Consider the following 16,124-nt stretch of genomic DNA (forward strand, 5'->3'; position numbering starts at 1 on the left):
AGTTGATTTTTAAGTCTATTCAGCTTGTTTACTTGTTGTTAGGACAGAGAGTTGACTTCTCAGCTTCCTATGTGCAGAACTGTAAATCACAGTTCCAGTAATGAAAATGTTCTAAAATCGTGGAGATGGTTGTACATATCTCTGAATAGGAAAAGACCAATGAATTGTACATTTTAAATGGGTGAATAGTGTGGTATGTGAGATATGGCTCAACAAAGTTGTTAAAAAATATTTGGATTCTAAACAATATAAATGTTTTGTATGCCTGTGTCCCTGAGGTGTTATACCAGTCTTTCTAGAGAATATGTGCAAACGTTGTGATTTATGGTGAACACCTGTTCTCCTGGGTTTCTGGAGCCTCAGAAACTGGTCTTGTAGGCAATGGCTATATACCTACGTGGTGGACCACCAATAAAAGCCTTGGTGTTGTAGGCTCAGGTGACCTCACTGGTAGACAATACTTCAAACAGGTTTCCTCATCTTGTTGCTAGGGAAATTAACCATGTCCTCTACTGAGGGAGAACTTTCGGGAGCTTACATCTGGATTCCTTCAGACTTTGCCCCATGTACTATTTTCCTTTAATCATTTTGCTTTATAAAAAATCACTTTGCTTTTTGTCCATTTGCTGTAATAAGCCATAATTATGTGTACAAGAACTTCTGAGCCCTGTGGGTTCTAGCAAATCACTGAATCTGGTGATAGTCTTGGAAACCTCTGACATAGCTGCTTCGGGAAAGTCTTATGTAGAGATCAGCAGCCCTCTTCCTTATCTGGAACACGTAGGAGCAAAGATTGTAAAGATGTGAAAAGGGAGTGTGTAGAAAACTCATGCCTATCTTTAATCCTCACTTGAAAGTGACACAGAGATTGGGAATTATAGGGTTCCTCACTGCTGGACAGGGCATCTTGGCAACGTAAGGTAAAATATGAACTCTGGTGAGTGATGCTGCAGGCAGGCAGGTGCGCCGCTCCCTACACTTAGCCTCCCCCCGCCCCCTGCCCTCTCTCCCTTTGCTGCTGAGAGCGTTGGAGAATGTGCTGCAGCTGGTGCGTGGGCAGGTGCAGCCACCATCTGCTCTCGGAGTCCGCATGCGCACAAGCACCTCGCACCCAGGATCTGGCCCAGGCCCCACGGATCCCAGAACCTGCCGGGGACGTGGCTAACCCCGCCCCCTCGCGGTGGCGATTGGCTGAACCGTTCCTGAGGGCGAGGCGCGGTCAAGGCGGGCGAGGGTCTCCCCTGTGAAGTCGGGGCGAGACGTGTCCAAGGAGGTGAGACCGTGGGAGGGGTGTGGGCGGGGGTCGGGTCCTCCCTGCCCCAAGGGTCCTTGAGAAGCCAGTTGGTTTCTCCCGGCGCTTGTCTCCTCCCACCGCCTCCTCTCATTGGCCAGGCCCGGGAGGCGGGTGCGCTCCCATTGGCCGGGGGCTGTGTCTGTCCCTGCCAGGGTGGGGGCGGGGTCTCCGCCGCGCTGAGCTTGCCCTTGGGTCTGGCGCTGGGTAGAGCTGCTGCCGCCGCCGCCGCCGCCGCCGCCGCCGCCGCCGCCGCCGCCGCCGCCGCCGCCGCCGCCGCCGCCGCCGCCGCCTCTGCTGCAGCTCGAGCATCCGGGAGCCGCCGCCGCCGGTGCCTCTGCTGCTGCTGCTGCTGCTGCAGCTCGAGCATCCGGGAGCCGCCGCCGCCAGCGCTGCGTCCACCGCCGCCGCCTCCCCTGCCAGGACCCCGAGACACCCCGAGCGCGAGCGGCGGCTGCTGCTTGCCTGCGCCCCCTCTGCCCCCCCTCCCTTCCGTGACCTGCCCACCCCTGCAGCCCTCGCCTGCACCTTCTCCAACACCCCGGATTCCTGCACCACCTGCTCGGGCAGCCCCGGCGGGCTCTGGGACTTGCGGTGCGAGCCGAGGGGAAGGCGAGCTCCGACCCGGTGCCTGCCTGACGGGCTGTCGCGGCTGCACCACCACCAGCAGCAGCAGCAGCAGCAGGAGACACTCTTCCGCCCACCGCAACCCCATTCTGCGGGTGCGTCGCAGCTGCCGCTTCTGCTGCCTCCAGTCCGGGTCCGAGGGTTCGAGCACCGCAGCGGGGACCGAGGGTCCAGCCAGGAGGACGCCGGCGGCCCCTGCACTCTGGGGCCCCCGTCACCAGCATCTTCTCGCCCCCTCGTTCCTTCCCAGCCCCTTAGAGAAGGGACCGTGACCTGGAGACGCGGCGCCGTCCTCCGCTTCTACAGCGTCTGCGGGCTCCTCTACCAGGTCATCCCCGCCCCGCCGAGGGAGCATCAGCTTCACGCCCTTCCCCATCACGCCCACTGCACCCCGCATTTCCACTCTGCCCCTTCCAGTCCCCTAGTCCCCGGCGATGTGCACCCCCCCCCCTACTCCCCGGTGCGGCAGGGGCGGCGGCAGTTGGCTCCAGCCCTCGGGTCTCCGGCCCTGGCTCAGCCTTGCGCTCCCAGCAGGCAGCCCCGTGCGCGGCCCCTTCCGCCTCTTCACCCACCTGAGCTGCCTCCATCCCTCACTCAGTCCCCGCCAGCAGCACCCCCCACCCCTCCCGCCTTCCGGCGGGCACTTGGCGCCTTCTCTGAACATCACACCCTCCCACCCACCCCCACCGGCCACCTCCCACATCACGCTCCTGACCCGCCCTCTCCACCCTCCTCCTCGCTCTCACCTCCCCCTTTCCGGGTCGCCTTGCTCTTTTCTCTGCTTCCCACCATCACATCCGTGTGTCTTTGAAAAGTGAGTGAGAGCCTGGGAGCGAGCTACGGAGACGGCGAGAACAGCAGCAGCGGCAGCGCCATGTGCACTGCAGTGACATCCCCGGGGGCAGGTGTGTCGTGAGACGTGTCATGCACCTCCGAAAGGAGAGGAGACTGTCTGGGATGTAAAAGAGCGAGAGAAAGGAAGAAGGAAAAGAAAAAGAAAAAGGGGGTAAGGAGAGAGAGAATAAATCAAGAAATAAGGGAAAGGGGAAGGGAAAAGTTAAAAGACTCAAAGCTACTTTATCAACAAGCCTGTTTTTTAAAATTAATCAGCCTGTCTGGTTTTCTTTTCCTCTCTGTTCTTTTTTTTTTTTGTTTTCCTTTTTTCTTTAAGCAAAGAAATCTACGCACCTAAGCAGTTACTTTACTGCGAAGGGATTTCCCCTCGGATTCCCGACCTCTCTATGGCTCTGCTCCTGCCGCTTCTTTCCGTCATTAATATTGTCCTTTCACGTGCAATGTACGAACCCCTGCGACCGCGGTGGGGGGAACCGCACAAAACGCTGTTATGATGCAAATCACTGGGTTTGGATGCAGAGCGGCTGGGGAACCGGGGTGCACTTTTCCTCAGATCCTCCCTCTTGCAGGAGGAGGAGGGGGCCCTGTGGAAGGGGAGGAGGACGCGGGTGATGAAGTGAATGGCCATGTGCGGAGTAGGAGGGCGTGGGGAGAGCGCACTTGGGGGGTGGTGAGGCGGAGGCGGCAGGCCAGGGCTGGGGGGGCCGGGCCGGGGGGAGGAAAGTTGTTGCTTTGAAGAGAGGAGTCATACAGGGATGCGGGAGTGAGATACAGGAAGGATGGATGGGAAATGATGGACTATAGGATTTTCAAAGCTAGGTGACTCTTGATTTCTTGCTAAATCTTTGCCCACCTCTAACCCCTCTGTCGTCATTTCTGTAGTTGTGGGAAGGATAAGTTGATCAAATGTATTTGTCCCTTGGTAAAATGAATCTGGAAGTAAGACACAAGTAGACCGCAGGCGTGCAAAACCCAATTGGCCTTTGGAGGATTTAAATGAGGTCAATGAACCGTCTTTCAGCAAGTCCTTGGAATGCATCCTGCCTCCTATCTTGCAGGATATGGACTGGGATGGATTTTATTTATGCATATTTATGATGTGAAGGAAAACAGAGTGGACAGAGTTTTTCTGAATTAACTAACTGACCTTGCGGAGGTATTTCTTACCATCTTTTTTGTGTTTTATGTTAAATGTAAATTCCAGATATGAAATGTGCCAGCATCCCCGAGAAAGCCGGCAGCCTTCTCCCTGCTTACGCTGCCTCCTCCCATTTCCCACCATTCGCACTCCCACCTTCTCACAAGTACCCCGGGAGGCTGACACATCACTTGGGTCTCTAATCCATGCTGAAACGTGTTCCTAGATGCCCTATTTCACCTCTCAGTAACTTGCATTTCTCAACTCTGCGTGTGTGTGTGTGTGTGTGTGTGCGCGCGCGCGCGCGCGCGCGCTCTCTACGCAGGGTAGTGGGAGTGTGATGTGGGGAAATCAGTTAATTCGGTGATTGCGATGAAAACTCGACACCGCTGGATGTGTTTTCCCTGCCAATCTGTGCGTGCTGGCCCCGGCACGTCATTGCACACACTGCTGGGCTGGTGTGAGATTATTTATTATAGAGCATGTGGGCAAAGGACTGCACTTGGGGGTCGCCTCCTCTGCCTTCAACATTTCCCATGAATTGTGGATTCACTGCAGTGCAAAATAACTGTCTGCTGGTGTCTCATTCTCTCAGCCTGGAGGAGGATTTTCTCTCTCTCTACCCGGAGAGATTCCATCAGCTGCATTCTCTTTTATTAAAAACATGGGTCTCTTGTATTAAGTATGTAAGCCAATTATTTAAAAAGTGCTGCTTTTCACAGCAGATTAGAGGTGGTGGTGCAAGGGGTGTGGGCATGCCAGAGAAAATGCACCACTGCAACCCACAGCAGCACCAGCATCAGGTCCAAGTATATAAATAAATAAGCGTCCTCTACAGCAACCAGGGAGAAAGCACCAGCCCAACAGGGTCTGTGTACTTATGAGCATCTTAGATCAGGCCATGTTAAGACACCAAAGGACAGAAGAGGATTTAAAAGGAAAAAAAAAAAAAAACTAGAGGGGGAGGGGGTGCAAAGCACCATTGGATTGTAGTCTCATGTTTATGGCTGCCTCACATTGATCAAACACTGCTCCACAGACACATCGCACTTTGTTGATATTGTCAGTTCCTGCTCAAACAAATTGCTCAGGCCTTCCTTGTTTTACTCTTGGCCAAAAACATTGCTTCAGGGTTGAGGTTGTTTCTCCCAGCATCCTACACTTTTATTAGGACTTGGTTAGGTTGTAAAATGAAAAGCTTTATTTCCTGGACACAGATTAAACACTTAGCAGGTCTTTCCTTTCCATGTGCAGAGAAAGAAGGGTGGCGGCGGAACTAGTGAGCAACTAACTGATTTTGGCTAGAGGGAGTCTGTTCTGCCTGCTGGTAGTTATGACTAGGCAAATGCTATAGGCAGCCTATAGCTTCTTATTTTTAGCTTTATCGGAACTATGGTGGTATCTGTGACTTAAGTAATACTGATCAATTAATTTAGCATTTCTATTATTATCCCCTTTCTTGCACTATGCCTTATTTTAGACAAGAAGACTCATTTGAACGTATCTTCTCTGTGTTTTATATTGTCACCAATATTTTACTCTTTCTGGGAAGCAAAATCAACCTTTTGGCTTGTTAATATGTAAAGTTAATGAGCCAGTGGTGAGAATCAAGTCAATGATAAAATAAGTTAAAAAAAATAGTACTATTCTAAAAATCTACCATTTTGTCTTCAGTGGATTCTTAGGAAATGAAAATGAATCATTAGAAGGAAATAAATATGTTTCTGACCAAAGCACAACTCGCAATGTATAGACTAGATAGACTAGACTAGATAACAAAAATTTGCTTCTGTGTTAGTTTATGGGGCATCCTTGTTTATTTTCCTCCATCACAGGTAGGGGAAAAATCTGGAATGAGGGTACAGAACAGTTTAGAGAAATGAATTTCTTTAGAAGGAGGCGTGCAAAAGCTTGCCACCTGGAACTAAAACCTCTCTTGGTTACAGAGCAGATCCAGTTCAATTGCTAACCCTGGCTGAAGCTGTGTCCCCTTTCCATGCCTGAGGGGGCACTGCAAAGATGGAGACTGTCTTGTTTAGCACAAGAAAACGGTCCTAGAAAGGGCAAAGAAGAAAGGACAAAATACAACCAGAAAATAGACATACATAGAGATTTTGTTGAGAACTTTGTTTCCTTTTTAGATTTAGTCTTACAGAAAAACACATCCAACACAAATACTGGGATTTTAGTGTTTGGTTTTGTCTTGTTTTATTTTCCATGAGATATTTTGATGAATGATCTGTTATTTTAGAAAGACTTTCAAATTGAAGGTCAATTGGACATGCATAGTACTTGCCTTAGTGAATACACTGAACATAAACTTCCCCTTACATTTTTAGAAAGTGTATTATAAAGTACAAACACACCTACATACACTTAATAAAATACTGATAACTTAATGCTTCTCAAAAGCCTCTCTCTCCCATTCATTTCCTTCTATTTGTAATAGCCTTAGTCTTGTTGAGCTCATTTCTTATGTTGAATGCAAGAACCCTATTCCTCCCTTTCTTGATTAACAACTGAAACTTTAAAGAGTAGAATCTGTACATAAGAGCCAAAGACTATGATTTAAATGGTCAAACCCCAAACACTTAGTAATTAGGAAAATCTCCCTGCAAATATGGGGAGTCTCTGGGCAGATTTTCTATCAAGATATGGAAACTTACTTCATTGTCTTCACCATTTCTACAACTATTAGAACTGTGGGAGCATAACATGACCAAAGTAAGCATTGATTGAGAGGCCTCTTTCTGCTTTCTCCCCTGAAAGATCAGATACTTGAGAACTATTTGCCCCACGTTGAAATAGTGAGATGCCATTTTTTTTTTAATGAAAAAAATTACTTGAATTACTTAAGGAGCAAATGGAAGTACAAAAATGCTGGAAGAAATGTGAGTCATGCATTTTAAAGTGACGTAAAATCAATATCAAATAATATTAATTTTCTTTTTAAAATGAGAAATCTATGGGGTATCAGATGGTTGAGACAAGTAAGGTTTATTTATTATGAAGGATTTGGGGTACATTCATAATATAAATAGACCTATCGTATTGATGTTTTATTTGATAACACTGATGTGCGTTCCACGAGATTTATTGAGAAGGCGTCCTCATTTTAATAGGCTCATTGAATAACCTTGGCAAAACCACCCAATGTGTAACAGCTGGCTTAGTAGGCTGAGGAAGTGGTGAGAAATCACAAACTGAGGAAGCCAAACTCAAAAGCTGAAGTTAGAGTTCTTTGTGGAATTGGCAGGTATTGGTTTTTTGGTCCTCCTAGAACAGCTCTAGTGCCCAATGACTACTAAACTTAAGCTTCCTGAGGGCAAGCCCTGAGCCTTTGTCATCTGTGCAATCTTCTTATTCTCAATTTAGTAGATACATAATAAATAGTGTTGGCATGAATAGGTATGTCCTAATGGACTTAAGTAGCTGCATCTCTTCATAATATGTCAGCACTTAAACTTTTTTAAGTTGTTGGACCCTGGCTCACGGGTGCCAACGTGTCCAGGTGACTCTGACCCCAGACAGGCAGATGCAATTAGCAAGAGGGTTTATTGAACGTTTGTGCAAATGGGCTCTCTGCCTCCCAGGAGGAAGAGAGCCCAATTAGCAATTACAGGCATCTTTTAAAGGTAAAAGAAAAAAAAAAAAAACCTCTTAAAGACAAAAGAACCTTGGCAGTAGCATAGCATTCAGGTTATCGATTTCTCAGGTCAACATGAACCTATTCAGGGACATTCCAATCAGGGAGTGGGGGGAAATGGTTTTCTTATCACAAACAGAATGCTTTTTGTTGCTAAAACTTCAGGAAGGCACCTGGATGGGCTGCCTCTGGATTAGGGCTGGTACTACTTAAAGGGGGGGGGGGGGTTTCTTCAGTATCTTTATAATTTGGGAGCTGTCAGGGATGGGATGTGATGTGAGGAAAAGGCAAGAGTTTGTTTTCTTTGCACTCAGTTATTTTCTCTTACCCTTTTTATGAGGGTTAAAAAGTATATTTTTGAATAAATTTTCTTAGGCTTTAACAATGATTAACGTTTCCCCTTAAAAACACACAAGCAAGATATACATTTCTGAATTTGTGATAGAGCTGAGCATCTATTCTGAATCTTCTTTTGTGCTTATGAAACTAAGTAATGAGACCCTTCCACTACACGAATAGACACAGGGCTGAAGTTGTAAAGGGATCTGCCTTAGAGAGGGCTGGCTACTAATTATTTACATTCTATTTTAGAGGTCTTTGAAGTAAATATTAAGACAGTCATTATTCAACATTTGATATAACTCTAAGTCAACAAATAGTTTTTACTTGAATCTTTAAATTATCTTTCAGCCACTTGAATGCTGAACAGGAAGCTCCAATTTAGCGATAAACAGTCATTCTGGGGGCTAGATGCAGAGGTCATTAGAGATTAGAAAATAAAAATATTTATTTTTAAATAAAATAAATATTTTATCCCATTGTTATTTTGTTTATTTTTAAATAAAATAAATATTTTATCCCACTGTTATTTTGTTTATTTTTAAATAAAATAAATATTTTATCCCACTGTTATTTTGTTTATTTTGTATTATTTTGTATTTTGCTTTGAGAAATAAAAAAATCTCAGAGCTAAGTATGATCAAGTAGTGCAAATCACTTCACATTAAGAAAGCAACAGTTCTTATTGGTCAAATTGATCCCCTAACAATTTTATGTTTTTGATGATGGCTTATTTACAGTAACGGCGCACTCATTGTTTATCTAAAGTCATCTTTGGGAATAGAGCAAGAAAGCACCTTTCCTGACAAGCATGTGCTGCCAACTGTTAAGTGTATAGCTGTTATATTGATTCAGTATGATTTATAAAAAACAATTAATTTGTTCTTATAGAGAAATATTTTTGGCTTCTTTGTTAAAAGTGTTTGCCTTTCAAAATGCAAGTGACTCCCTTAAGGTTTACTTAAACATCCAAACTCAAATTTATGGTGTGTAAAATACATTTTTACTCTCTTAATGAATTCATATTTGATGTTAGCTTGTCCTCTATCCCCTCTGGGGGAAAATGCCCATGACACCTACGTATCTTCCATTCATTCTCATACCTTATATGCCCCCTACTTTCCAATCTTAAGTAGTAGATTTAGGTTGAAATGAGAGATGGTTAGAATATTTGTGTTAAAAAGCAAACAAAAAATATACAATAAGCTTGTCTAATTGTCACTCCTTTGCTGCTCTCTATTTTCTCTTTTTTTTAATTTTTTATTTACTTATGATAGTCACAGAGAGAGAGAGAGAGAGAGAGAGAGGCAGAGACACAGGCAGAGGGAGAAGCAGGCTCCATGCACCGGGAGCCTGATGTGGGATTCGATCCCGGGTCTCCAGGATCGTGCCCTGGGCCAAAGGCAGGCGCCAAACCGCTGCGCCACCCAGGGATCCCTGCTCTCTATTTTCTATTTTGAAGTCTGAGTAACACAGTAACTCAGCTTCCTTTGCACTGTCCAGGAATATAATATCCCCCCAGTCCCGACCATACTCCTAACCTGAAAGACCTATTAAAAGTAATTAATGAGGAATGAAGAGTGGTTCAAGAAAGGGAGATTTGCTAAAGCCTATGTGCTGAATACGTACAGTTTGGGTGATTTTCCTTTTGACCTCCACAATGCATACCCCAATGTTTTAGCAAGGATAAAACTCCTATAATGTGCTTTTGCTTGTTTTTGTTATTGCTATTATTGCGTTTTGTGAGAGTTCAAACTCCTTACTTTCATAATGAAATGGCAAAAAGGAGAGGCAAGGAAGGTGAGTCAGCCAGCCAAACACACAGAAACACCTGGCAAAGCTGACTAAATTAGCATATGCTAGGGTGAGTATTTCCCTCTGTTGTTACATAATCCCTTTCTAATAGGAAATCTGTTCTCATACTTAACCCTTTCAGGAGGGTTGACATTCTCCCACTGTTATTTTGTTTATTTTGTATTATTTATTTTCTCATGAATTGTGTAAACCATCTATTGAGGGGCTTTTATGTCAAATTCTTCCCCCCCCCCCCTTCAGTGTTTCTGTATACAAATGTTCCATTCTGTGCCCAACTTCAGGATTCAAGAATCAACTTTTCTATAGCTTTCACTGAGAGGATCTAATTAGCATTTTGGGCCCTCTTTACTCATGTGCAGCTTCCTTTAGAAAATGTATTAGTTCTATGAGGTTCCCCTAAGGATTCATAATACTCTAGCTTGTTACATGTACTGTGGTATTCAGTGTGCCTTAATTATGCACGTGGCCTCATTTCAAAGCCTTTTCAAGGATCATGTGGGATAGAACAGGAGTGTGGCTGTAAGTTCACCGTCATGTATTAATGTGTAGGTGGTATTCAGAGAAGGATGTTTCTGAAGGCAATTATATACCCATGACTCCAGTATAGCAAGCAGCTACATTCTACACTTACTAGTTACCCTGCCAAGGCAGAATGAAATTCACCATTGTGATACATAATACAGTATCTGTTATTTCTGAGTAGTTCTTTGGCCTGGGAATGAAATAAAATAATGAGTGAAAATGTGTATCCCTTATCTTGAATAGGGATTGTCCCTTTCACTCTCTCAAAACAAGAATCAAAAATTGTTCCTAAATCAATACTCTATTCCATAACTAGTCCGTTAACACATTTGCTGTGGTGGGATCTTCAAGTTACGCTGGTTATTATTTGAGGCTATAGATTTTTAGATAGTATTAATTGCCTTCAACTGCATGGGCTGCCAAATGTCAGTGCACTGTCAAATCTGAGACATGATTTTTTCGATTTTTGTTTTGGATGCAATTTGAACAACTGTGAAACTATATAGGGACATTGAACCCAACAGAGGAAGAGGAGAGAAAGAGAAAGAAAGACAGATGTTTTTTAAATAGGGACTTCATTTGTGGAGGGATGGTTATAAGAATTGGCTCATTTAGTACATGTCACCACTTATATGGAGGATATTTTCCTGCATTGCACGAGTTTGAAGGCATACTTATCTTAATTGTACCTTTTGACTTGCATTGGCCTATGTGTCATATCATCAGAAAACTTCAGTTTGACTTGTAAGTACACTTTTTTCTTTTATTTATGACTACTGCAATCAAAAGCATTTTGTATATACTAACTAACTTTGATATATACTAACAATTTTAACCAATTTTTGTTTTGAAGACGCGCAGAAATGGCACCTCGTAAGGGGAAGGAAAAGAAGGAAGAACAGGTCATCAGCCTTGGACCTCAAGTTGCTGAAGGAGAAAATGTGTTTGGTGTCTGCCACATATTTGCATCCTTCAATGACACTTTTGTCCATGTCACTGATCTTTCTGGCAAGGAAACCATCTGTCGTGTAACTGGTGGGATGAAGGTGAAGGCTGACCGAGATGAGTCTTCTCCCTACGCTGCCATGTTGGCTGCCCAGGATGTAGCCCAGAGGTGCAAGGAGCTGGGTATCACTGCTCTCCACATCAAACTCCGAGCCACAGGAGGAAATAGAACCAAGACCCCTGGACCTGGGGCCCAGTCAGCCCTCAGAGCCCTTGCCCGCTCAGGAATGAAGATTGGGCGGATTGAGGATGTCACCCCCATCCCCTCCGATAGCACCCGCAGGAAGGGGGGTCGCCGTCGTCGCCGTCTGTGAACAGGATTCTTCAAACTGAAAATAGTTTGAAAATAGTTTGAAAATAGTTTGAAAATAGTTTAACAGAAAATTGTTAATAAATTGCCTTTGTGTAAGCTAAAAAAAAAAAAAAAAAAACTTTGAAACTTTGTAAGCACATTATTTGAGCCACATTATTATTTGAAAGCCACATTATTATTAATGATAGTTTAAAAAAATACTGGTCTCCAGTAACTCACTGGAGTTTTTTATTAAGAAAAATTTTGGCCAACATCTGATGTGTTTAAGTAGACAAAAGAATGCCATCTGCCCTTGATATTTGAAACATTTTATTTTGTCTATGCTGTGATCTATATAACCCCTTTGTGTATTTTTATTATAGTATTTTGAATGTTTGGTATTTATCTGTCTGTTTGTTCTACTGGATTATAAACCCATAAAGTACAGGGTCTTATTCTTCATTTTATTTCAAGTGCTTAATCTAAGGTCTGGTCTGTGTCTTTTTTTTTTTTTTTTTTTTTTAATGTTTTCATTCTACTGATTGATTAGTTCTCTTCCAATCCATTTAATCCTGACACATCTCTTTACTTGGATCCAAATAATATTTAAGTATTTATGTTATAACTGCCAAAGTGCCAATACACTATTCTGAATAGAATAAATATTTGCAATGAATGTTTATTCGTATTTAAGGTACAGAGAGAGTACAAAAAAATGGCTACTAAGAAACACAAACAATTCTGAATAATGACATCCTTCACAAAACTATGAGACCATTGCTTTCAATTAGGGCAAGCAATTCGAATTTGCACTGAAAACATTCATCTCATAGCTTTGAATCTCCCTGATTTCTCCGGGCATCATAACCCCTTGTCTTTTTTTTTTTTTTTTTTCTTTACTTATTAAAGATTTCTATCTGTAGCCCTCCAAATATTCCTGATGATGGCTTTAGGTAAACATGAAACCAAATCATCTTACTGTTCTACTTAGAGTAACCAGTATTTCCGGATAAATGTATGAACAAAGAGGAATTACAAACTGACCTTGATCTGCCAGATTATCAGTGGGGACTGACCTGCTTTTGTTATTGCCAAAGCTGTGGAGTAGATGTTCTGGGAATCTTCTCTGAAGTATGGATTCAGGGTGCACTTCACTTAATTTGACTTGGGAAGATTACATCCATTTTATTTGAAAGGCCTTTTAAAGAAAATCCTAAATGTTTTGGGGTTTTTCTTGATACTTAGTCATACTTCTGCAATTGAAGACACATGTTTGCTGTGGTTGAATTTGATTTATTTCCCTTTTAGCATTTTGAAAGACCGTGGGTGGTAGGATGGGAATATTAACTGCTTTTTGAAGAGAATTTAAATATACTTACTGGGAGCTGAACACCAAGGGAAAAAAGACTTTCTACAATTCGTAGTGACTTTAATGCCACATAAAGTGTTTTAAGAATGCTTTTTCTTAAAAGTCCCAGGGAAATATAGCTTTTCTTTAAAGCCATAGAATTTTTCTTCAAATTTAGAAAATCAATTTCTTGATATCTTTTGGATTTTTAACTGTTTCATGACTTTGGGCATCTGAAAAGGTATTATTGACTAGGCTAACGTAAGATTTACCTGATGGGGGATCCCTGGGTGGCGCAGCAGTTTGGCGCCTGCCTTTGGCCCAGGGCGCGATCCTGGAGACCTGGGATCGAATCCCACATCGGGCTCCCGGGGCATGGAGCCTGCTTCTCCCTCTGCCTATGTCTCTGCCTCTCTCTCTCTCTCTCTGTGACTATCATAAATAAATAAAAAATTTAAAAAAAAAAGATTTACCTGATGGAAGGTGCTGAAATCACTCTATCGTCATTGTGTAGAAATGCACATTCAGTAAATAAAAATATCCCAAGCAGATTAAACTAGTTCAATTTATTAAATGTTGTTACCACTTTATGGAGTTGATATTAAGAATTATATTCACCCATAGCTGCTGTACTTAGAATCTTCTTTATGTTAAACTGTGACTGTCAATGTGATGCAACAGCTGCAGAATAACCTTCTAATGTGGCTTCGGTTCGGCCCTTACTGACTGACTTTACAGAGCCTAGGGAATAAACAGGAAGGTAGATTCAGAAGCAGTTTTTGTTGACTGTTTCCCTGTTATGGTGAAAAAAATATTATAATATGTTACTGAATTTTTATTATATAGAGAATATTCTTGTAAATCCATTTATAGAAGTGACATGATTTTTTAATGTGTAACCACTTAATATCAGAAACACTGGAAATGTGAGGAAGAGTTATACCTGTTTATTTCTCAAGAGTTTTAGTCATAATGACCCACTCAGAAAATGAATTTTTTTAATTTGATAGAAGGAAAGCATTTCAGGCCAAAGTTTTTGTCCAGAGTCACCAAATTAAAAACAATATCCGTTATATTCTTCAAAAGAATACTGAACAATGTCTTTATGGAAAGACCTGATGCTAACTAGCATGAAAATGAAGTGTGTTCAGTAAAAATTATATATTTTTAATATATAAAGTTATATATCTAGTTTTAATATAAAAAACATATCTTTAAAAGGCCAAGTAAAATTTACATATGATAGTTTCATGCCCATTGGCCTGCATTTTTTTCTTTAAACATAAAAATGCTATGGGTGAGGTAAGACTAATCGTATTCTGAAACTTCAATCCTCCCTATCCTTTCACTTCCGTGGAATAGCTAAGATGAAAGTATTTATACAGTGATAAGTTCATAGTTTTTTAGAGATCTAGTAGAGTTCAGTAAGGTCAGATTTATTTTAAACCTTCACTTCGCTTTACCGAATTTTATTGGCTCCACAAGTACAGACGACCAACAAAGCAGAACATCAAGTTATCCTTGAAGGACAGGACAGCCTGAAAGTGTATTTTGTAATACCACAACTTTGTTTGATGGATGGGTGTGGACAAGTTGGGAAGACAGTCTTCCTATCATTTAATGATGGTCTTATCACAAGCCAGTAGTAAACTTGATCAGGTGTTAGAGATAATTTCCTCTGAAAACTTTCATATCATCTTGGGGGACTGAACAGAGAATGGGAGTAACTTGTGACAGGGGAGGAGGCATGAATCACAGCCCTGATCCTTCAGGAGAACATACGCAGCAGCCATGCCAAACTACTGCTAGCGTGGAGGCACAGTAAAGACTCTGGCCTCGTGGTGGTAGGTTCCATATTCTGTACAGCGAGGAGATATCGCTGGACTAACTCAAACTCTGAATTTTGGAAGTGCCCTGCAGCAGCAAGACATAATGGTAGGAATGAAAAGGCCTCAGTTCTCATCTACACCATGCCACTATTTTAGAGACCTTGGGCGAGTTACTTTCTTTTGCTTTCTTCTTTTCTGTGTGAGGGGGAGGGAGAGGGAGAGAGGAAATCTTAAGTAGGCTCCATCTCCAGCGTTAGCCCAATGGGGGGCTTGATCTCACAACCCTGAAATCATGACCCCAGTCAAAATCGAGAGTCAGATGCTTAACTGACCGAGACACCCAGTAACCAAGCAAGTTACTTCTGCAGTTTCTTCTGTAGACTGAGAAACTGGAATCACACTCATTCTTTGGTCATGGGTTGTAGAAGAATATTATGGATGATTGAAGACTACAGAAATGGCATATCTCTTTTCACTTTCCACCTAAAAATAGTTTGTAACACAGTGTAACATTCACTGTGTAGTCTTAAAAAATACCTTTTACTAAAATTTAATTTTTGATATCTACCCGTGCATTATTCAGTTAAGATTTTACACTGTAAAGAGATTTTTATTCTGATACATATGTCTACATAAATTTCAGAGCTTTCTGTCTCTGTCAATGAGTTTTATGAATTAGTTTTGTAGTCATCAGCCTGAGCTTGGGTCATACATGCCTTTCTCATGAAATTACATCCGTAGATATCAACTTCAAAAATTAGTAAATTTTTGCTGTTAGTCCTTTATTTTATTTTTTTTCTCTTTAAATTTTTTACTTAAATTATAGGTAGTAATACAGCACAACATTGGTTTCAGAAGCAGAATTCAGTGATTCATCACTTTCATACAACACCAGCTCTCATTCCATTAGCCATTTTTATTATAAGAAAATAGACTGTTTCAATTTTAAATTGAATTTTGCTTTTGTGCATTATTCAATGTGTGCATGTGTAAATTTCTATAATCATTTTATTCTTCATAGGCTTTGGTTTTCTTAAGCATAACTTACTCATTCACTGTTTAATTTTTTTAAACCAATATCTACTTGCAGGCACTGTTTTAAATGTTAGATATACACAGTAACAAGGTGGAAAACGGTTTCCACCCTCATGGGGTTAATAGTCTAGTAGCTGAGACACTAGTTACACAAAAATATGTAACACCCTAGCTTATTTTCTAAAATAAAAAATCCATTTTTATAGTAATATGTTTTCAATAGTTACCTAATGTGGATGTATCAATGAAAATATGAAATCACTGATTTAAGAGCATTACTATAAGCCTCACTGAGCTTTTAACATTTTTTTTTTATTTAAGTTTGGCCTAAAGAGCTCTCATTTCCTCCAGTTGTTTATCCTGAAAACATTCTCAGTATGAT

The 16,124-nt window shown here is 42.1% G+C and overlaps 1 protein-coding gene and 1 long non-coding RNA gene across 7 annotated transcripts in view; one reads left to right on the top strand and one right to left on the bottom strand.

The window, feature by feature from the left end:
- Window positions 1-2,803, bottom strand: part of LOC140596651 (uncharacterized) — a 32,317-nt gene extending 29,514 nt beyond the window's left edge. For all 4 annotated transcript variants that reach the window (XR_011998550.1, XR_011998549.1, XR_011998548.1 and 1 more), the window contains exon 1: window positions 2,665-2,803. This is a non-coding gene — a long non-coding RNA (uncharacterized lncRNA). The remainder of the gene's footprint in view (window positions 1-2,664) is intronic.
- Window positions 1,132-12,016, top strand: LOC140596648 (small ribosomal subunit protein uS11-like). Of its 3 annotated transcripts, XM_072745165.1 has the most exons (3): window positions 2,189-2,924; window positions 3,090-3,215; window positions 11,087-12,016. In XM_072745165.1, exons 2-3 carry the CDS (start codon window positions 3,160-3,162, stop codon window positions 11,550-11,552), a joined length of 522 nt encoding a protein of 173 aa, XP_072601266.1. In that variant the 5' UTR covers window positions 2,189-2,924; window positions 3,090-3,159; the 3' UTR covers window positions 11,553-12,016. The 3 variants fall into 3 exon arrangements, with proteins under 3 accessions (XP_072601268.1, XP_072601266.1, XP_072601267.1); XM_072745167.1 differs by lacking the exons at window positions 2,189-2,924; window positions 3,090-3,215 and adding an exon at window positions 1,132-1,273; XM_072745166.1 differs by lacking the exon at window positions 3,090-3,215.
- Window positions 12,017-16,124: the final 4,108 nt, after the last annotated feature.

Source organism: Vulpes vulpes, unplaced genomic scaffold, assembly GCF_048418805.1.
Source record: "Vulpes vulpes isolate BD-2025 unplaced genomic scaffold, VulVul3 Bu000000706, whole genome shotgun sequence".
Lineage (NCBI taxonomy): Eukaryota > Metazoa > Chordata > Mammalia > Carnivora > Canidae > Vulpes > Vulpes vulpes.

Bases quoted from the DNA above. Each gene is read 5' to 3' on its own strand.
- LOC140596648 (XM_072745165.1), top strand. From the start codon at position 3,160: ATGGCTCTGCTCCTGCCGCTTCTTTCCGTCATTAATATTGTCCTTTCA. The intron at 3,216-11,086 runs GTACGAACCCCT...TTTGTTTTGAAG, and splicing joins ATTGTCCTTTCACGTGCAAT to ACGCGCAGAAATGGCACCTC.